The sequence below is a fragment of the Triticum urartu genome, chromosome 5 (assembly GCF_003073215.2).
Source record: "Triticum urartu cultivar G1812 chromosome 5, Tu2.1, whole genome shotgun sequence".
NCBI classification, from domain to species: Eukaryota; Viridiplantae; Streptophyta; class Magnoliopsida; order Poales; family Poaceae; genus Triticum; species Triticum urartu.
In genome coordinates this window covers 606,073,438-606,097,209 of record NC_053026.1, presented here as the reverse complement: position 1 = coordinate 606,097,209, position 23,772 = coordinate 606,073,438, and the positions used below count along the sequence as shown (strand labels likewise).

Genomic DNA, 23,772 nt, shown 5'->3' with positions numbered 1-23,772 from the left:
TAAATGGAATTTCAGGAATTCCAATAAAAGGGGACCGAGGTAGGGATATCCTCTCTCCTTTACTCTTTGTCTTGTTTGCCCATTTTCTACAATCAATTATTAATGAAGCCATGAGAAACAACATCATGTGCTTCACTCCAAGTTAATTCATACTTTGATTTACCTGTCATCCAATATGTACATGATACAATATTAGTCTTGCCTGCTGAAGATATGCAACTACTCCAAGTCAAATACCTCCTAGTGCACGCTGCTCAAAGTGGACTTATAAGGCCAATTATAACAAATCTATGATAATTCCCATTAATGTTGCTCCTGGAAAGATGGAATCCATTATAACCACTATTGGTTGTCAATTGGGATCCTTCCCTTTTACCTACTTTGGACTGCCTCCCGACACAAGCAAGTACAAAACTGAGGACTTGAATGCTATGATGCAGAGAATTGAGAGAACAGTTTCAGGATGCTCAAATCTAATCTCATATGATTGCAGATTACGACTCACCTTCCCTTCTTTGCCTACATATTTCATGTGTTGTTTTGCCACACCTTTCGGGAGTATTGGACCAGATCAACAAGTATTTCAGGCATTGTTTGTGGAGTAAACTTGGATTTGAAGACCAACTCTGATTGCCTAGGAGATTTTTCGCAAACCTAAAAGCCATGGGGGCTTAGGAGTTTTGTACATTGCCGAACAAAATAGAGCTTTGTTTCTTAAAAATCAGCACAAATTTTACAACAAAGAGAATCTTCCTTGGGTTAGTCTAATTTGGGAATCATATCATCCATTAACCCCTCCTCATGGGAAACTGGAGGGTTCATTTTAGTGGCAATCACACTTAAAAGCTCATTCCACTATACAAGGAAGTGGCACATTGCATTGTTGGCACTGGACAATTAGTATTAGTTTGGGAAGATAGTTGCAATGGTCCTCCCTTGGCTCAACAATTCCCAGAGCTTCACTCTTTTGCCATTCATAAAAAAAAGTCTCTTTGGCAACAATGCTAGTTGATCAGAATTTCACTGAGAAGTGTCGGGGTGGCACTTTCAAATCAAGCTTTTTCTACAGTTTAATAACCTGAGCAGACACTCATTCAGACCAATTTCTTTACAGCCGCTGATACTTGGTCATACACCTGGAAAACAAATGTATACTCCTCTAGGAAAATGTACAGGCACATCATGTGTCAATCTAGTGTTTGCTTTCTCTTAAATTGGCTCTAGAAGTGTGCAAGCAGGATCGGACACATTTTTTTTCTGGTTGTAATTGTATGATAAGAGTCAACACCAAGTGTCTACTTAATAGGAAATCCTTTCACATGGATTCTTTTGAATGTGTGTTTTGCAATGAAACATAGAGGATAACATTCGTCATCTTCTTTGGGACTGTACCTTTGCTTAATCTTGTTCGCATTCAATCTCTCCAAATAGACACAGGGGAATCTTATTCTTTGATGAAGTTGTGTTACTGCATCAGACTTTTCCCAAGTAGATTGCTTTAGATATTATCATCACGGGTTGCTGGAATATTTGGATGCTATGGAATGGAAAGATTCTTAAAAATGAAGTGTCAGGAATTATGTCTTAGAAGCATAGACTCAAACAGGATCTTCTACTGGTCAAGCATAGGACAAAGGCAAAGAATGTTGACTATCTCAGTGAGTGGATTGCATCCCTGAATTGATTTGATTCTGTTTCTATTTGATGTTTCTCATGTCAAAGAAAACAGGAGTTGGTTAGCTGCAGATGTACTCTGCTTGTAAATATGCACATAACTTTATATTTTTAACAAAAATTATACCGTAGAACATTCGGAGTAAAAAATTATCTCGCTCTTAAGCATTTCACTCGAGCCCTTTCCATGACTGCTTCTTCTGCCTCACCCACCTCCACCCCATGTTGGTTTTCCCCTTAAAAACCTCAAAACCACTCGGAGCCACCCAGTCCAACTCACTCGTGCTTCCACCAATTCCCCTAACCCCATCCCGGTCTGGCCACCACCACAGTCTCCACAGTCTAACCCTAGCCCGCTGAAGTACAAAATTCTGCACCTCTACTTCTCTACTCCCTCTGTTCCAAATTACTCGTCGCAGAAATGGATGTATTTAAAACTAAAATACATCTAGATACATCCATACCCGCGACAAGTAATTCGAAACGGAGGGAGTAAGTTTGGAGAACTGTAGAGCATGCCGCTCGGCACTTCATTTACTTGACTACTCAAGGACAGAACAACACATCCATCTATGTCAAGCAGGCACATGAATTTTAGTCGACTCGTCAAATTTTAGGGCCCCAATTTATATTTCGTCTTAGGGCTCCAAATTAATGGAGACGGCCCTGTGAACGCCTACAACACGTCCTAGATCAAAATAGTCACCAAAAGTAAGACATGAGATAGAGCATACATACATATATCTTTTTTTATTAGACTCGATGTAAGAGTACAAAGTTTTCAATAGCATGAACAATAAGAAACCACACATATATTCGTAGATCATCTGCAATCTGCATAGGGCTACTGGTTTTGTAACACATTTTGAGCTATGTATACCATTGCATGCGCGTTGACTGATAGCCAACACGCTAATTGCTCAAGTAGAATTGCACGCGCTATGTGTGCATGCATGCATGCTGGCCGATCGACTAGCCTTACTACTGTAGTAGCGTTACGATGCAACACACAAATTTGTAATCAGTTTCAAATGAAATAATTTAGTTTCTGTATGGGATCAAGGAGAATTTTCTCGTTCACGGCGGGATCTTAGCGTCCACGTACTGTTTCCTTGAGCCTTTGCACCACCCTCTCGATGCTGCCCTGCTGCTCTCCAACCTACAAGATCGATATCGCTCCTCGTTAAAGATATCATCACGCTAGATTGTATTCATTTGAAGGACATATTGTAATCCAAAATGTCTAATGGTTGACGGTGCGAGCTCACCAGCGTGTGGATGGTGTACACGGCCCTAGCGCCGACCACGGAGAAGTGCGCGTTCTGCACCTCGCCGCCGGCCTCCTCCACCGCGCGAACGGCACGGTGGAACATCGAGCCGTCGCTGGGAGGGGCACCGGTGACGAGGATGCCGTGCAGACCCGAGCCAAGATGATGGACCTCCACCACGACGGCCGCCGCCCCCGACGAGGAACCAGAGCCGGAGCCCAGCTCGGTCGTCGATGACACCCTGGCCGCGGTCAGCTCGCGCTTCCTATCTTTGAGCCTCTCCACCCGCTCCGCCGTCTGGCTTATGTACGTCGCCGCCTCCCCGAGCCTGTCGGGCCTCGTCGCCGCCGCCGGCTGTACATACAAAATCATTACTGAGTGCATGGATGCGTGTGGCGCGTATATATAAAAACATATACATATGACGTCAATTGATATAAATTGTGTGCACGAACTGCGGGAGAAGAGGTGGCGCCGCCGGCGCGGACGAGCGTGTCCAGGCGGTAGTACAACGCGTTCATCTGGTTGCGGCGGTTGCGCTCCACCGTCTTCCGTTCAGGCTTGCCGCCGGCCGTCGCAGGATAAAGTGGAGGCGGAGGAGGAGGCGGCATCGCCATGATGACCAACGGTGTGCTGGCGGTCGGTCGTGGTCGTGGTCAGCGTGTATGTACGTATACTTACGTTCGCACCGTGGCTCGTAGGCGCGATTAGTTGCCCGGTGTGATACTCGTTCGGCTTCGGCCGTGCAAGCTATATATAGGGCTTGCGAACGGGTGGGTTCATCTACTGTTCTAGTCAATATCCGCCGGAGTCGTTTGATGTGGAATGCACCCAGGAGAAGTTAAGCATTTCTTTAGCTTTTAGACCAAGGACCATGACCTCAGTTGCTCTGCCACCGCCAAGCATAGTTTCAGCACCGTCCATTTAAGAATATAATAATTAATTAATTGAGGTAAATGCTCTAGTTGAGTGGAATGCGTTGCCGCCGGATGAAAAAAAAAATATGGATGGGTTATGCACTCTCTCTAGCGCATAACTCTCTCTAGTGCATAACTCTCTCATCCGCCTCCCCTCCCCTCCCGCCGCCGCCGGATCCCGGCTGGGCAAAGCCCATGCAGGGGGATGATGGCGGCCGGGCGTCCCTTCGTGGCGATATGAAGTTGTGGCTGTGATGGTGGATCTTGAGCGGGCGCCTCGGGACGACGTGTGTGTGGCCATGGCGCCGGCCACGCAGCGATGTGATCTCCTCTACCTTGGGCTATCTTCATCGTCGGTCCAAAGGGATCTAGTCGGTGGGTGTTGCCTCGCGGTGGCTTCCCGGCGGCGGATCAACTGGAGGAGATGGTGGCCTAACTGCTGAAGTGGGTGTGGATGCCACCATCATCGGCAGAGCCCATGGGTGTCGTTTTCCTCGTTGGAGGTGATGGTGGGGCGTCCCTCACTCCACTGTTTCCCGGGGAAACCTCAGATATGGAGGAGGCTACCATTGACGGTGGCGCCCGTGGGCGTCGTAGCCCTCGTTGGAGGCGTTGAGGGGCCTCCCGGATCAGATGATGGCGACGTATTCGACGTCACCCCCGTGGGGCCATCATCTTTGGATACATTCATCGGCTGGACAAATATGTGGACGGCTTGTTGGTTGGGCATCGGTAGGTGGTGGAGCGGCGCTTCATCCTACACATCGATGGCGGCGGATCTCGGCGGCATGGCACAGTGGAGACTCGGTGTCCGATGGGTGGCGATGGACTCGTGCGGGAGGACGACGTTGTCTGGCATCGTGGTGGCGTCGATGGCAGAGAGGCCTGGCAAGGCCGATGCGTCAGTATCTGATCTGAGGATGGATCGATGGATGAAGGAGGTAACGGCCCATGCAGCATGCACATGTGGTGCCCACTGAAAGTGGCCGAACCGGTGTGTAACTGATACGTCTCCAACATATCTATAATTTTTTTATTATTCCATGCTATTATATTATCCATCTTGGATGTTTTATATGCATTTATATGCTATTTTATATGATTTTTGGGACTAACCTATTAACCTAGAGCCCAGTGCCAGTTTCTGTTTTTTCCTTGTTTTGAGTATCGCAGAAAAGGAAAACCAAACGGAGTCCAATTGACCTGAAAATTCACGGAGATTATTTTTAGACCAGAAGAAGCCCACGGAGTATCGGAGATGGGCCAGAAGAGTCCCGAGGCACCCACGAGTTTGGGGGGCGCCCTACCCCCCTGGGCGCGCCCCCCTACCTCGTGGCCGCCTCGGGGACCCCCCCTGACTTGTTCCCGACGCCAACACCTCTTATATATACCCAAACTTCCAGAACATAACCTAAATCGGGAGTTCCGCTGCCGCAAGCCTCCATAGCCACCGAAAACCAATCTAGACCCGTTCCGGCACCCTGTCGGAGGGGGGAATCCCTCTCCGGTGGCCATCTTTATCATCCCGGCGCTCTCCATGACGAGGAGGGAGTAGTTTACCCTTGGGGCTAAGGGTATGTACCAGTAGCTATGTGTCTAATCTCTCTCTCTCTTGTGTTCTTGATTTGGCACGATCTTGATGTATCGCGAGCTTTGCTATTATAGTTGGATCTTATGATGTTTCTCCCCCTCTACTCTCTTGCAATGGATTGAGTTTTCCCTTTGAAGTTATCTTATCGGATTGAGTCTTTAAGGATTTGAGAACACTTGATGTATGTCTTGCATGTGCTTATCTGTGGTGACAATGAGATATTTACGTGATCTACTTGATGTATGTTTTGGTGATCAACTTGCGGGTTCCGTGACCTCATGAACTTATGCATAGGGGTTGGCACACGTTTTCGTCTTGACTCTCTGGTATAAACTTTGGGTCACTCTTTGAAGTTCTTTGTGTTGGTTGAATAGATGAATTTGAGATTGTGTGATGCATATCGTATAATAAAACCCACGAATACTTGACGTGACATTGGAGTATCTAGGTGACATTAGGGTTTTGGTTGATTTGTGTCTTAAGGTGTTATTCTAGTACGAACTCTAGGATAGATTGAATGGAAAGAATAGCTTCGTGTTATTTTACTACGGACTCTTGAATAGATCGATCAGAAAGAATAACTTTGAGGTGGTTTCGTACCCTACAATAATCTCTTCGTTTGTTCTCCGCTATTAGTGACTTTGGAGTGACTCTTTGTTGCATGTTGAGGGATTGTTATATGATCCAATTATGTTATTATTGTTGAGATAACTTGCACTAGTGAAAGTATGAACTCTAGGCCTTGTTTCAACGCATTGCAATACCATTTGTGCTCACTTTTATCATTAGTTACCTTGCTATTTTTATATTTTCATATTACAAAAACCTATATCTACCATCCATATTGTACTTGTATCACCATCTCTTCACCGAACTAGTGCACCTATACAATTTACCATTGTATTGGGTGTGTTGGGGACACAAGAGACTCTTTGTTATTTGGTTGCAGGGTTGTTTGAGAAAGACCATCTTCATCCTACGCCTCCCACGGATTGATAAACCTTAGGTCACCCACTTGACGGAAATTTGCTAATGTCCTACAAACCTCTGCACTTGGAGGCCCAACAACGTCTACAAGAAGAAGGTTGTGTAGTAGACATCAGTAACCTAGTCCAAGTATTGTGGCTTGAATGGGGCATCCGGCATTACATGTTAGGTGTTGGTGCGATGTCTGTTTGGTATTAGGCTCGGACATCCGGCACCCCTTCATCACGGGGATATGAGTAGCAACAGTGTTGCCAACATGGTGGCTTCAGGTTTACTGGTGTATTACCTTGTAAGGGCTTTGTGAATAATTAATAAAATGGATGTATGCATCGCCCAGATGCAGAGGCCAGGGATACATCCTCACTTTAAAACAAAAAAAAACTCTCTCCAGGCATGCCAATACTTTGATTAATTAAATAAAAACATGCATAAATCTGTGCATGTAAGAAAAGTAGTGATCAAACACAAATGCTCATATATTTCTTTACAGAGGGAGTAGAAGTTAGATGAGACTTTGTTAATTCTCATCTAGTTGAGAATTAGCTAACCCAAATATAAATACATATACCAACCAAATAGTTTTGTTAATTCATAAACGTGTGTTGAACATGATGTCATACCAACCTGGACTTGGCGGTGACGGTGGCGGCGACTTGTGTTGGTCATTGCGGCAGGGCTGGCACCCCTCGTGGCCACAACAAGGAGATCAAGGGGGTGTGGTGACGCATCAATGTATTTGGCACACTTTATTGGTCGGGCTCAATGATATGTCTCCATCGTATCTACTTTTCCAAACATTTTTGACCTTGTTTTGGACTCTAACTTGCATGATTTGAATGGAACTAACCCGGACTGACGTTGTTTTCAGCAGAACTGCCATGGTGTTATTTTTGTGCAGAAATAAAAGTTCTCGGAATGACCTGAAACTTCACGGAGAATATTTTTGGAATATATAAAAAATACTGGCGAAAGAATCTACGTCAGGGGGCCCACACCCTGTCCATGAGGGTGGGGGCGCGCCCCCTGCCTCATGGGCCCCCTGATGCTCCACCGACCTCAACTCCAACTCTATATATTCACGTTCGGGGAGAAAAAATAGAGGAGAAGGATTCATCGCGTTTTATGATACGGAGCTGCCGCCAAGCCCTAATCTCTCTCAGGAGGGTTGATCTAGAGTCCGTTCGGGGCTCCGGAGAGGGGAATCTGTCGCCATCGTCATCATCAACCTTCCTCCATCACCAATTTCATGATGCTCATTGCCGTGTGAGAGTAATTCCATCGTAGGCTTGCTGGACGGTGATGGGTTGGATGAGATTTATCATGTAATCGAGTTAGTTTTGTTAGGGTTTGATCCCTAGTATCCATTATGTTCTAAGATTGATGTTGCTATGACTTTGCTATGCTTAATGCTTGTCACTAGGGCCCGAGTTCTATGATTTCAGATCTAAACCTATTATGTTCCCATGAATATATGTGAGTTCTTGATCCTATTTTGCAAGTCAATAGTCACCTACTATGTGTTATGATCCGATAACCCCGAAGTGACAATAATCGGGACCACTCCCGGTGATGACTATATTTGAGGAGTTCATGTATTCACTAAGTGTTAATGATTTGTTCCGGTAATCTATTAAAAGGAGGCCTTAATATCCCTTAGTTTCCAATAGGACCCCGCTGCCATGGGAGGGTAGGACAAAAGATGTCATGCAAGTTCTTTTCCATAAGAATGTATGACTATATTCGGAATACATGCCTACATTACGTTGATGAACTGGAGCTAGTTCTGTGTCACCCTTTGTTATAACTGTTGCATGAGGAATCGCATCCGACATAATTATCCATCACTGATCCAATGCCTACGAACTTTTCACATATTGATCTTTGCTTAGTTACTTTTCCGTTGCCACTGTTACAATCACTACAAAACTATTACTGTTACTTTTGCCACCGTTACCGTTACTTCCATATTACTTTGCTACTAAATACTTTGTTGCAGATATTAAGTCTTTCAGGTGCGGTTGAATTGACAACTCAACTATTAATACTTGAGAATATTTTTTGGCTCTGATACGTCTCCCTCGTATCTACTTTTCCAAACACTTTTGCCCTTGTTTTGGACTCTAACTTGCATGATTTAAATGGAACTAACCCGGACTGACGCTGTTTTCAGTAGAATTACCATGGTGTTATTTATGCGCAGGAGCAAACGTTCTCGGAATGACCTGAAACTTCACGGAGCCACTTTTTAGAAAATAAGAAAAATACCTGCCAAAGATGAAGGCCAGGGGGCCCACCGTCTCTCCACGAGGGTGGGAGCGCGCCTGCCCCCCTAGGGCGCGCCCCCCTACCTCGTGGGCCCCCTATTGCCTCTCCGACTCCAACTCCACCTCCATATATTGAGTTTCAGGGAGAGAAAAATCAGAGAGAAGAAATCATCGTGTTTTATGATACGGAGCCGCCACCAAGCCCTAAAACCTCTTGGGAGGGCTGATCTGGAGTCCGTTCAGGGCTCCGGAGAGGGGAATCCGTCGCCATCGTCATCACCAACCATCCTCCATCACCAATTTCATGATGCTCACCGCTGTGCGTGAGTAATTCCATCGTAGGCTTGCTGGACGGTGATGGGTTGGATGGGATCTATCATGTAATCGAGTTAGTTTTGTTAGGATTTGATCCCTAGTGTCCACTATGTTCTGAGATTGATGTTGCTATGACTTTGCTATGCTTAATGCTTGTCACTAGGGCCCGAGTGCCATGATTTCAGATCTGAACCTATTATGTTTTCATCAATATATGTGTTCTTGATCCTATCTTGCTAGTCTATAGTCACCTATTATGTGTTATGATCCGTTAACCCCGAAGTGACAATACTCGGGATACTTACCGGTGATGACCGTAGTTTGAGGAGTTCATGTATTCACTATGTGTTAATGCTTTGTTCCGGTTCTCTATTAAAAGGAGGCCTTAATATCCCTTAGTTTCCGTAAGGACCGCGCTGCCATGGGAGGGTAGGACAAAAGATGTCATGCAAGTTCTTTTCCATAAGCACGTATGACTATATTCGGAATACATGCCTACATTATATCAATGAACTGGAGCTAGTTTTGTGTCACCCTAGGTTATGAATGTTACATGATGAACCGCATCCGGCATAATTATCCATCACTGATCCATTGCCTACGAGCTTTCCATATATTGTTCTTCGCTTATTTACTTTCCCGTTGCTATTGCTATCATCACTACAAAATACCAAAAACATTACTTTTACTACTGTTACCTTTTGCTACTGTTATCACTACTATCATATTACTTTGCTACTAAACACTTTGTTGCAGATATTAAGTTTCCAGGTGTGGTTCAATTGACAACTCAGCTGCTAATACTTGAGAATATTCTTTGGCTCCCCTTGTGTCGAATCAATAAATTTGGGTTGAATACTCTACCCTCGAAAACTGTTGCGATCCCCTATACTTGTGGGTTATCAAGACTATTTTCTGGCGCCGTTGCCGGGGAGCATAGCTCTATTCTTTGAGTCACTTGGGATATATATCTGCTTATCATTATGAAGAACTTGAGACATCCAAAAACCAAGATCTATCCCTCAACTACGAGGGGAGGTAAGGAACTGCCATGTAGCTCTGCACCTGATTCACCTTCTGTTATGAGTAAGTTTGCGATACCTACACCTGCTTCTGCTATTCGTTCTGATATGTCACATGTTATTGATGATGCCACTTCTGCTATGCATGATACTTATAATGAAACTACCTCTATGCATGATACTACTATGCCACTTAGTGATTTTCTTGATGAACAACTTGCTAGGGCTAGAGAGATTGAAAATATTGAATCTGATGATACTGATGAAAGTGATGATGAAGAATCACTTGTTGTTCCTAAGGGTTATGTGTTTGATCAAGAAGCTTCTTTAGCTATTTTAGTTTGCCAAAATAGAAATGAACTCAAAATATTATTAGCTAAATGGAGTAAGCAATCTCTAAATGCTAGAATGAAACCTGACCCTGCTTTTGCTACTTCACTTATCTTTGTTACTGATAAGGATTATGAATTCTCTGTTGATCCTGATATAATTACTTTGGTTGAATCTGATCCTTTTCATGGTTATGAACCTGAAACTGTTGTGGCACATCTTACTAAATTGAATGATATAGCCACCCTGTTCACTAAAGATGAGAGAACTCGCTACTTTTATATCCTTAAACTATTTCCGTTCTCATTAAAGGGTGATGCTAAGATATGGTTTAATTCTCTTGATCCTGGTTGTGTGCGTAGTCCCTAGGATATGATTTATTACTTCTCTGCTAAATATTTCCCTACTCATAAGAAACAAGCTGCTTTAAGGGATATATATATATAGTTTTGTGCAAATTGAAGAAGAGTGTCTCCCACAAGCTCGGGGGAGGCTTCTCCAATTACTTAATGCTTTGCTTGATCATCCTCTTAAGAAAAATTAAATACTTGATATCTTTTATAATGGACTAACCGATGCCTCCAGAGATTACCTGGATAGTTGTGTTGGTTCTGTTTTCAGGGAAAGAACACCGGATGAAGCTGAAATTTTATTGAATAATATGTTGACAAATGAAAATAATTGGACACCTCCGGAGCCAATTCCTGAGCCTATTCCTAAACCAACTCCGAAGAAGAGGGGTATTCTATTTCTCAGTCCTGAAGATATGCAAGAGGCAAAGAAATCTATGAAAGAAAAATGTATTTAAGTTGAAGATGTTAAGAATTTACCTCCTATTGAAGAAATACATGGTCTTCATTTACCGCCTGTTGAAGAAACATATAATCTTAATCCTTTACCTATTGAAGAAACTCATGGTCTTGATAACCCGACACGGGTAGTAAAGGTAAATTCTCTCTATAGATATGATAAAGCTGTAATCCCATTTACTAAGTTTGCTAGCCCATGCCACTACACCACGGTAGAGCTAACGTGACACATTTTTGTTGGCAAAGGTCCAGTAATCTTCACAAAATAACTGTCACCATAGCTTTTAAGTTTTGTCTTCAGATTATGTGTTGGCAAAGGTACATCACCATGGACACACTAAGAGTTAGTAATCCTGAAACATCAATATATCTGTCACCAATTGCTTAATATCATGTTATGTGTCGGCATATGTGTGGACCTTGATAGTTTTTCTATCGGTGTAGCTAGGTACTTAGCGACTTAAAATGTGTCAGCGTATGTAGGGTGTATGGACATAGACTAAGTGTCGGCGTAGGTGGACACATGTCAATGGACTGATGGTTGAAAACTTCTGGCGCGTGTTTTCGGCGCGAGGGGAAAATTTTGGGGTGTTCGTGCAAAATATCCTCCACCCCCGTGCAAAATATCCCCAACTCCACAACCCTAACCCGTGCCTGCCGCCGCTGCCGACCTCGTGCTCGATCCCCAGTCCTGCCGCCGGCCTCGCGCTCCACCCCGTCGTCAAGCCATCGTCTCAGAGCTCGCACTCCGTCGCCGCCGAGCTCCACCCCGACATCCACCCATCCTTGCACTCCGCCCCCCCTCCCCTCGAGCTCCATCCCAAGATCGAGCATTCGTCCTCGCGATCCACATCCAACCGTCGTCCTCTCCCCTCCCCTGACATCCAGCCGTCGTCCTTGCCAATCCCCGTCCCTGCTATTGCTGGGCTCCATCTCTGGGCTCCCGCAGCTGCCGCACCTGCTTTTGTCGAGACTCCATATCCGAGCTCACGCTGCTGCCAGATCTGCTTCTACTGGACCTGCTGCTGTCGGGGCTGCATCTTCTGTGCCGCACCCCTCCCGAAGCCAGTCATGCCCTGAGGTAGGCATCGACTCGTCCTGAGATTTCCTTCTATGTACTTGATTTTTCATTCAGGAATCACCCCTCCCCTAACTAGGATCAGTTTTTCTACACAGATTGCTCCGTCCCTGATACACTTGATGAAATTGTTCCAACACCAAGGGGAAGAGCTCTTTGTTCCTACATATTTTCCTAGATTCAATGGTTTAGTTGTGAATATATGTTTGAGGAAATCCATATACGTGAATAGCAAGTGACTATATATGTTAAGGGAGTTAATTGTTTCATATCGGTCATGTTACTTGTGATGCCAGATTGTGCAGTTTGTTTTGTGTAAAAATACTCCACCCCCATGTCCTCCTTTTAATCACTCCCCTTATACTTTTCTCTGATCCAGACTTTGTCATTGATAACATTTTTTGGCAGTACTTAGGTGAAACTGCAGAACTAAGATGGAAGGAAAGGGGCAATATGACCAGACTCAATGAAATACATCCAGATGGTGTAAGTGTCTCGAAATGGCCTTTTATTAATTGCATTTGTTGCGTGTACTGCAGCTATCACCTGAATATTGTGGGCCAATTTATTTTCATTAAGTTTATTGTTCGCTAGGTATGTGCGTAGTTCTCTTTGCACATATTTTGGGATGCATGTGTGTGTATTTCTAATTTTGAGATGGTGATGCCAATATTTGTTTCATAGTGGGCTGACCTGACTAGAATTGTTAGGCCTCATTTTTCACTGGATGCATTTTTAGGCCTCCTTGGAGGAAAAACTGGAAACAAAAGAAATACTCAGGCTAGGCAGTATGTGTACCCAAAGCACATTTCGAGTGAAGTCGTTGGTAGTCAAGCTACCAGACAATTCTTGGTCTTGCTACTTTAGCTTGAACCTTTTCCTTCTTCAGTTATATTTGGTATTGCCTTATTGTTCCCAAGGGTCTATCTCACATTGGAGCTACTGCATCTGTTAGCTTCATGATAGGATCATATCCTATTATTTTTAGCTTATCCATTTAAAACAACCTTAATGCCATCTAACCTCTTAGGTAATTGTAATTCTTTCTTTTTGGTTCACCTGAGTACCGTTGTCTTGTTTATTTTCAGGTGTGAAGGAGTTGTGTAAATGCAACTTTTGCTGCACTGGTCTTGTGTAAATGAGTTGCTCACTTTTGCTTCCACGCGCATATTCATGCAAAATTTTGTAGTCACAGGTGGTTTAGTTTTCTCTATTAGTGTGCTTTTGTTATCAATTTTCGTGTATCATGACCAGATGATTAATTGAGCACATAGGATATCATTTTATATATTGTTATAATTGCTTGAGGTTGTCACACACCATAAATGAGTAGTCTATGATGCTGTCATAGTCTCACTAAACGATTCAGTCTTTTGACGTATATGGACAAACTACATGTCTGTAAACAAATAATCAAGAAGCTGGGAAAAAACGACACAACAAAGCGCGCGTTTGCCTAGTCTATATTAATTATGCTAGATGTAAGTGCTTCATGCATGGCCATTCTTGTATTGTTCCATTTTCCAGATTATTTCAGCAACGTTTGAAGTATAGCATTTGCTTTACCTGTTTGGTTCAGTTAGTTCAGTTTAGTACAATGTAAGAGCAAGCTTTATGATTCCATAACATAGTTGCTCAGTCATTTACGTCTTATGAACATTGCACATTTAAGCATGAACATTTGAACTTGCACAAGATATATTGCTCAATCCTGTACTTTTATGCTTAAATTCAGTGTTCCACCTTGATATGCCTATGACAATTGCATATAATTAAAGTAAAAAATAGATGCAAATAGTGTAGTTACATACAGTTGTCATAATTATAATGCATGATGAGAAACAAATTACTAATTCATTTATTCTTGACAACAATAGCCTGGAACAATGACCACCAGCATGCAGCATGGGCAATGGGCGGAGAATGGGTGGCTACCTCGCTGGGAACCATGGTTGCGCACGTGCAGCAGAAAGTGAAATAGTGGATGGAAAGGCCACCTCACTGGGAACCAGGGCCACGACTTGTAGTGGGCAATTGGTGGTGAATGGAAGGCTACCTGGCCGGATACCTCAACTACTAGGTACATTTTTTGTTTCAGTAGTAATTAGCTCACATGCTATTGCATAAGAACAGTTTCTAAAAATGTCACTTTACAGGGTTGTTGGCCTATGTGTTAACACTAAATTGCTTGTGTATATATGTGTCATGGTTTCCTTTTTTATCCATGGTTATGTGCTCCCTCCGTTCCAAAATAGATGACTCAAAATTGTGTAGCTCTTAATCATGAAAATCTATTTTGGAACGGAGGGAGTAGCTCTTAATCATGAAAATCTAGAGAGGTTGCGAAAGAGGTTGTCTTTCTCTCTTTAGTGAATGCTTACGTAATAGGCTATAAAATAAGCTACTAGTTTGTAGGATCTCTATTTCAGATGGTTAATGCCTTCATTGTTGATAAAACTGCAAGCACAGGAACATAGTTCTATACAGTACCATGTGAGCCAATTATAACTTTTGTAGAAACTATATTGTTAACTATGATATCATGATGATTTATTGATCAAATCTGTGTTAACCCAGATATGAGCTTTGAACAACTTGACCTGATTTCATTTTCTTGACAAAATTTTGTGAAAATATTTCAGGCACTTAGCCACCTGGTGCACATGGACGTCATGACTTTGCAGCGTTTATGGACCAACCAACTTGTAATCATGGATCTGATGTGTCTTCTAGACCATTTGGTGCTTCGGGTATTTCGGAGCTTGCACTTTGTGCATGTGGATACAAACTTCTATGTCCTGGACCATTTAGTTGAAGTCTCTCATACCAGCAAATAGTGATCAACTTTTTGTGACTCGTGTATTCTGGGTGATTGTTAAGATGGTGAAAACTATGATGTGTCAAGATTGATGTGTTTGTCAACTTGTGTATAATGTATATGCATGTTTGTGAACATATTTTCATTGTTGTACATTGTGTGTTCATCTTGAACCTGCTTGTGGATGTGAGGATAGTAATTGAATCTGTTTAGAGCTTGTATATATAGATAATAACTGAATCTGTTTAGAGGCTTAGAGCTTGTAAATCACTTTACCAACAATTCATCTGTTGGCAAAGGTAATATCTGCCAGTGTAGGTAGGGTGTATGTTGATAGACTATTTGTTGGCATAGATATGATGTTTGTGGCTAATAAAGTGTCGGCATAGGTAAGGTGTATGTGGACAAGCTATCTGTCGGCACATGTAGGGTGTATGTTGTCTGATAATGTGTCGGCGTATGTAGGGTGTATGTGGACACACCATCTGTCGGCGTAGGTAGGGTATATGCCGACTGAAAAAGTGTCGGGAAGTAAATAACTGTCGGCAATACCTTTGCCCACAGCAAGTCCTCTGACTCTTTCATCTTTTGTCAGCATTGTTGTTGGCTACAACTTATGTGTCGGCAAAGGTATCCTATGCCGACACATCGGTGTGTCATGTAAGCTCTACCATGGTGTAGTGTCCTTAGATGAGTTTGATAAATTTATGGCTAAGCAAGAAGACTTTAATGCTTATTTTCGTAGACAATTGAAATACAATTCAAATATGCTTGAACACTTGGGTGATTATATGGCTAATGTTAAAGGTGAACTTAAACTTATTAGTAAACATGCTTCTATGGTTGCCACTCAAGTAGAACAAGTACTTAAAGCTCAAAATGATTTGCTCAATGAATTGAATAGTAAGGATAATGATAATGCTGTTAGAGTTATGACTAGAGGTGGCAAAATGACTCAGGAATCTTTGTATCCTGAAGGCCACCCTAAGAGAATTGAGCAAGATTCTCAGAGAAATAATATAGATGTACCTAGTTCTTCTAAAAAGAAGAAAAATAAAAATGATAGGACTTTGCATGCTTCTAGTGAACCTATTACTGAAACACCTGAGAATCCAAATGATATTTCTATTTCTGATGCTGAAACTCAATCTGGTAATGAACCTGAAACTAGTGATAAGGTTAATGATAATGTTCATGATGATGCTCAACCTAGTAATGATAATGACATAGAAATTGAACCTGCTATTGATATTGATAACCCACAATCAAAGAATCAACGATAAAAAAAGATTTTGTTGCGAGGAAACATGGTAAAGAAAGAGAGCCTTGGGTTCAGAAACCCATGCATTTTCCTCCCAAACCATCCAAGAAAAAGGATGATGAGGATTTTGAGCGCTTTGCTGAAATGATTAGACCTATCTTTTTGCGTATGCGATTAACTGATATGCTCAAAACCAATCCTTATGCTAAGTACATGCAAGATATTATTACAAATAAAAGAAAGATACCGGAAGCTGAAATTTCCACCATGCTTGCTAATTATACTTTTAAGAGTGGAATACCAAAGAAACTTGGAGATCCCGGTGTACCCACTATACCATGCTCCATTAAAAGAAACTATGTTAAAACTGCTTTATGTGATCTTGGAGTCGGTGTTAGTGTTATGCCTCTCTCTTTATATCGTAGAATTGATTTGAATAAGTTGACACCTACTGAAATATCTTTGCAAATGGCTGATAAATCAACTGCTATACCTGTCGGTATTTGTGAGGATGTGCCTCTTGTCGTTGCAAACGTTACTATTTTAACGGACTTTGTTATTCTTGATATTCCCGAGGACGATAGTATGTCTATTATTCTTGGAAGACCCTTTTTGAATACTGCAGGGGCTGTTATTGATTGCACTAAAGGCAATGTCACTTTTCATGTTAATGGTAATGAGCATACGGTACACTTTCCGAGGAAACAACCTCAAGTTCATAGTATCAACTCTATTGGGAAAATTCTATCGATTATATTTGGAGGTTTTGAATTTCCTCTTCCTACTGTCAAGAAGAAATATGATATTCTTATTATTGGGGATGTGCATATCCCTGTTGAGGTAACATAGTGTTATTCGAAATTTCTCTGGTTCCATGTTATTCGGAATGAGTTCGTTAACAAGACTTGATCAACCTTGTTAGTGGATTCCTTTTGATGATCATGAGATGGATGAAACTAGAAGGCACAACCTTCTGTACCCCACTTTTACTTTCTGTTATTTATATTAAATAAAATGAAAATAAATATATTTCTGTCTGTTATCTGATTATCCGTGCAATAAAAAATACCTCGAAAATAAAAGTTCTCCAAATGCCCTGAAATTTAAATATGATTTTTTCTAGAATATTTGAGCATTTATGGAACTGAGAACACACCAGGGGGGTCAACCACCTGCCCACGAGGGTAGAGGGCGCGCCCCCTGCCTCGTGGGCCCACGGTGGCCCTCCTCCACTTATTCCTGCACCCACACACTTCATCTTCCTCCCACAAACACGAATAACCAGCTCAAACCTGAGTCCAAGCTTGTTTTGCTGCCATTTTCGATCTCCTTGCTCAAAGCACCTCCCACAAAACTGCTTGGGGAGATTGTTCCTTGGTATGTGACTCCTCCATTGGTCCAATTAGTTTTTGCTCTAGTGCTTTATTCATTGCAAATTTTTGCTGCTTTGGTGACCCTGTTCTTGAGCTTGCATGTCAAATTTATATGGTCAAAAGTAGTTTTGATGCATGATATAGGCCCTAGGCACTTGTAGGAGTTGTTGCTATCAATATTATTGAGTTTGGTTTACTTTTATTTTGAAGTTACTAAAAAATTTCAGAATTTTTCAGACAAAGAAATATGCTTAGGAAAATGTTCCAAGGTGGTTCTTCAAGGAAGCAAGGAGCTAGGCTTGCAATGCGTGATGCTGATGAAGAGCCACCAAGAGATGCTCCAGTGCGTCCTTGTGAGTGGTCGTCTGAGAACTTTATGGATCGAGCGGGAATTAAGGAAGAATTCAACACATATTTGCGTAACGCTGATCTTGTGAGCTTCGAGCAAGAGAAGTGCAGCCAGTATCACTATCTCACCAGTACCTTTGTGAGGAGGTTTGAATTTTCAACTTCACGTAATTCTCCAACTGTCCTGTTTGATCTTTATGATAAATCTTACACTATGGACTTAGAGGATTTTACCACTGCTTGCAAACTTCCACAATGGGGTAGTATAAGGGATCCTCGCAAATCTGAATTTAGAGATTTTCTTGCTAGAATAACTGTGGGAGAATCTAGAGATATTACACAAGCTACCATAAGGAGCATTCACTTTCCTGCTATACATTATTTTGCTCTCTTCATAGGTAGATGCATTAATGGTAAAAATGAGGCATGTCACATGTGTGTCCCCGATCTTAGTATTCTTAGGAGTGCTGTGTTAGGAGACAAATCATATAATTTGGGAGCCATTATTGCACGTAGGTTGCATCTTAATAGACTTAATGGGGATTTCTTTGGTGGAATTTATGCAACCCGCATAGCTAATTTTCTTGGTATAGCCATGCGTGAAGATGATATTGAATTACCTCCTGCTTACCTAGACTTTAATGCTATGGTTCACCACCAGTTTGTCGAGAGGAATGAATCACCTCTCCAGTATCAACTAATCTTTGACAGACGTCGTGCTGTCTGTATTACTCTTCCTGCTCCTGCCTTCTTTGATTATCAGGCAAGAGGAGGATATACTATTACCAGAGAGGAGGCAGATGAGTACGAGAGGAGAGAGGAGGCCGCTCGTCGCCATGCTGCAGCTCAGCAGGCGATAGCTGCTGCATCACAGTACGCCCCCAGCTACTATTATGGATATCCGCCAGGCCAGCCGTGGCGATAGACCAACTTAGGCCAAAAGCCTAAGCTTGGGGGAGTATGTATTTCCCACCGACATTACATTTATATTCACACACTCATTGCTATATGTCGGTGCTCATACTTTTTCATTGTATCATCCATGCTAGTTTATTTTCCTTTTTTATGCTTTCTTCTTGTGTGTTTAATAAACCTTAAGAAAAACAAAAAAAATAGTTGTAGCTTTTAATCAGTTTAATTTCCATGCTTGTAGTAGTAATTAAAAAGAAAACCCAAAAAGATTTCATGTTCTTCTTTTGCTTGTTGGGAGCTTTCCCGTGTAAATAGTTTTATTTCTTTTCTTTTCTTCGGGGGTCGATAGGAGAACACCATAATTAAATTGTTGAAGTGGCTCTTATATGCATTATTGTTTATTTGACAAAAGAGCCCATTTTGCCTTGTCTTCTCCTGTTTATTGAATGCTTGAAGATTCCAGCTTAGTCCAATGCAAGTGCACTATTATTATTATTCACATCGTTCGGTCGTGCAAGTGAAAGGCAATTATGATGATATATGATGGACTGGCTGAGATGAGAAAAGATGGTATGAACTCGACCTCTTTTGTTTTTGTAAATATGATTAGTTCATCTTTCCTGATTTAGCCTATTATGAATAAACATGTTTGCAATGACAACTAGAGATCATAGTTTCGTGTGCCATGCTTGATTAGCTATGAGTTATAATGGTTTACCTTGCGTGCCAACATGCTTTTAAAATGGTTATGATGTGGTATGATAGGGTGGTATCCTCCTCTGAATGATTTAAGTGACTTGACTTGGCACATGTTCACGCATGTAGTTGAAACAAAATCAACATAGCCTTGACGATATTTATGTTCATGGTGGATTATATCCTACTCATGCTTGCATTCGGTGTTGATTAATTTTAATGCATGTTCATGACTATTGTCGCTCTCTAGCTGGTCGCTTCCCAGTATTTTGCTAGCCTTCACTTGTACTAAGTGGGAATACTGCTTGTGCATCCAAACTCCTTAAACCCCAAAGTTATTCCACATGAGTCCACTATACCTACCTATATACGGTATCTACCTGCCGTTCCAAGTAAATTTGTATGTGCCAAACTCTAAACCTTCAAATAAATATCCTGTTTTGCACGCTCAAATAGCTCATGTATCAACTAGGGTTGTCCGTATCTTCCATGTTAGGCGGGTTATTCTCAAGAGGAGTGGACTCCGCTCCTCACTCATGAGATAAATGGCTGGTCACCGGGATGCCCAGTCCCATGCTTTATGCAAACTAAATCAAAATAATTGCAAACAAAACTCCCCCTGGGACTCTTGTTAGTTGGAGGCACTCGTTGTTTCGAGCAAGCCATGGATTAATGCTTGTTGGTGGAAGGGGGAGTATAAACTTTACCATTCTGTTTGGGAACCGCCTATAATGTGTGTAGCATGGAAGATATCGCCATCTCTTGGTTGTTATGTTGACAATGAAAGTATACCGCTCAAAATATTATTCACCTCTGTTTCAAAACCAAGCTCTGGCGCCTCTACAAATCCCTGCTTCCCTCTACGAAGGGCCTATCTATTTACTTTTATGCTGAGTCATCATCCTCTTATTAAAAAGCACCAGTTGGAGAGCACCGCTGTCATTTGCATTCATTACTGTTAGTTTACATTGAGTATAACTTGAATGGATCTCTTCTACCATGAATTACAATGTCTAGTCAGTCCTTGGTCTTTAAAGGTGCTCTGCATTTATGTTTTGCGGTCTCAGAAAGGGCTAGCGAGATACCATCCTGTTATATCATATTATGATTGTTTTGAGAAAGTGTTGTCATCCGAGATTTATTATTATGGCTCGCTAGTTGATTATGCCATTGATATGAGTAAACTTGAGACCTATGCGTTATTGCAAATGTGGTTAGTTATAATCTTTGCTGAAAACTTGAATGCTGGCTTTACATATTTACAACAACAAGAGCAAACAGAGTTTGTAAAAGTTTTTCTTTATCACTTTCAGTTTGTCAACTGAATTTCTTGAGGACAAGCAAAGGTTTAAGCTTGGGGGAGTTGATACGTCTCCAACGTATCTACTTTTCCAAACACTTTTGCCCTTGTTTTGGACTCTAACTTGCATGATTTGAATGGAACTAACCCGGACTGACGTTGTTTTCAGCAGAATTACCATGGTGTTATTTATGTGCAGGAGCAAACATTCTCGGAATGACCTAAACTTCACGGCGCCACTTTTCAGAAAATAAGAAAAATACCTGCCAAATATGAAGGCCAGGGGGCCACCGTCTCTCCACGAGGGTGGGGGCGCGCCTGCCCCCCTAGGGCGCGCCTCCCTACCTCGTGGGTCCCCTGTTGCCTCTTCGACTCCAACTCCACCTCCATATATTGAGTTTCGGGGAGAAAAAATGGGAGAGAAGAAATCATCACGTTTTACGATATGGAGCCGTCGCCAAGCCCTAAAACCTCTCGGGAGGGCTGATCTGGAGTCCGTTCGGGGCTCCAGAGAGGGGAATCCGTCGCCATCGTCATCACCAACCATCCTCCATCACCAATTTCATGATGCCCACTGCCGTGCGTGAGTAATTCTATCGTAGGCTTGCTAGACGGTGCTGGGTTGGATGGGATCTATCATGTAATCGAGTTAGTTTTGTTAGAGTTTGATCCCTAGTGTCCACTATGTTCTGAGATTAATGTTGCTATGACTTTGCTATGCTTAATGCTTGTCACTAGGGCCCGAATGCCATAATTTCAGATCTGAACCTATTATGTTTTCATCAATATATGAGTGTTCTTGATCCTATCTTGCAAGTCTATAGTCACCTATTATGTGTTATGATCCGTTAACCCCGAAGTGACAATACTCGGGATACTTACCGGTGATGACCGTAGTTTGAGGAGTTCATGTATTCACTATGTGTTAATGCTTTGTTCCGGTTCTCTATTAAACGGAGGCCTTAATATCCCTTTGTTTCCGTAAGGACCACGCTGCCACGGGAGGGTAGGACAAAAGATGGCATGCAAGTTCTTTTCCATAAGCACGTATGACTATATTCGGAATACATGCCTACATTATATCAATGAACTGGAGCTAGTTCTGTGTCACCCTAGGTTATGACGTTACATGATGAACCGCATCCGGCATAATTCTCCATCACTGATCCATTGCCTACGAGCTTTCCATATATTGTTCTTCGCTTATTTACTTTCCCATTGCTATTGCTATCATCACTACAAAATACCAAAAACATTACTTTTACTACTGTTACCTTTTGCTACCTTTATCACTACTATCATATTACTTTGCTACTAAACACTTTGTTGCAGATATTAAGTTTCCAGGTGTGGTTGAATTGACAACTCAGCTGCTAATACTTGAGGATATTCTTTGGCTCCCCTTGTGTCGAATCAACAAATTTGGGTTGAATACTCTACCCTCGAAAACTGTTGCGATCCCCTATACTTGTGGGTTATCAGGCTCCCCTTGTGTCGAATCAATAAATTTGGGTTGAATACTCTACCCTCGAAAACTGTTGTGATCCCCTATACTTGTGGGTTATCAAGACTATTTTCTGGCGCTGTTGCCGGGGAGCATAGCTCTATTCTTTGAGTCACTTGGGATTTATATCTGTTGATCACTATGAGGAACTTGAAAGATGAAAAAACCAAGATTTATCCCTCAACTATGAGGGGGGGGGGGGGGGGGTAAGGAATTGCCATCTAGCTCTGCACTTGATTCACCTTCTGTTATGAGTAAACTTGCAACACCTACACCTGCTATTCATTCTGATATGTCACATGTTATTGATGATGCCACTTCTGCTATGCATGATGCTTATGATGAAACTACTTCTATGTTTGATAATAGTGTGCCACTAGGTGAATTTCTTGATGAACAACTTGCTAGAGTTAGAGAGAATGAAATTATTGATACTGATAATATTGATGAAAGTGACGATGAAGATTCTCCCCCTAGATATGAATTGCCTGTTGTGCCTGAGGGTTATGTTATGGATGATGAAACTGGTAGAGACTTTTTAGCTTGCAATGATAGATATGATCTTAAGAAACTGTTAGCTAAGCTGAAAGAAAAACCCTTGAATGCTAGAATGAAATATGACCCTGCTTTTGCTACTTCACCTATCAGTATTTCCGATAAGGATTATGATTTCTCTGTCGACCCTAAGTTAATTACTTTGGTTGAATCTGATCCTTTTCATGGCTATGAATCTGAAACTATTGTGGCACATCTTACTAAATTAAATGATATAGCCACCCTGTTCACTAATGATGAGAAAACTCGATATTACTTTATCCTTAAGTTGTTTCCGTTCTCATTAAAGGGTGATGCTAAAATATGGTTTAATTCTCTTGATCCTAGTTGTGTGCGTAGTCCCCATGATATGATTTATTACTTCTCTGCTAAATATTTCCCCGCTCATAAGAAACAAGCTGCCTTAAGGGAGATATATAATTTTGTGCAAATTGAAGAAGAGAGTCTCCCGCAAGCTTGGGGGAGGCTTCTCCGATTACTTAATGCTTTGTCTGATCATCATCTCAAGAAAAATGAAATACTTGATATCTTTTATAATGGACTAACCGATGCTTCTAGAGACCACCTGGATAGTTGTGCTGGTTGTGTTTTCAGGGAAAGAACTGTTGAGCAAGCTGAATTGCTATTGAACAATATGTTGAGTAATGAAAATGATTGGACACTTCCTGAACCAACTCTTAAGCCAACTCCGAAGAAAAGGGGTATTATATTTCTCAGTCCTGAAGATATGCAAGAGGCAAAGACATCTAT

At 42.0% G+C, this 23,772-nt stretch overlaps 1 protein-coding gene and 1 long non-coding RNA gene across 2 annotated transcripts; one reads left to right on the top strand and one right to left on the bottom strand.

The window, feature by feature from the left end:
* Positions 1-2,406: 2,406 nt before the first annotated feature.
* LOC125506266 lies at positions 2,407-3,657 on the bottom strand. Its single transcript, XM_048671118.1, has 3 exons — positions 3,398-3,657; positions 2,943-3,296; positions 2,407-2,833 (listed from the first exon to the last, which is right to left on the bottom strand). The coding sequence occupies exons 1-3, from the start codon at positions 3,557-3,559 to the stop codon at positions 2,765-2,767; spliced, it is 585 nt and encodes a 194-aa protein (XP_048527075.1). The 5' UTR covers positions 3,560-3,657; the 3' UTR covers positions 2,407-2,764.
* Positions 3,658-11,790: 8,133 nt separating this feature from the next.
* Positions 11,791-15,226, top strand: LOC125511155. The gene is made up of 5 exons (XR_007284918.1): positions 11,791-12,258; positions 12,354-12,741; positions 13,344-13,450; positions 14,133-14,335; positions 14,898-15,226. It is a non-coding gene; the product is annotated as an uncharacterized LOC125511155 (long non-coding RNA).
* The last annotated feature ends 8,546 nt before the right edge of the window (positions 15,227-23,772 follow it).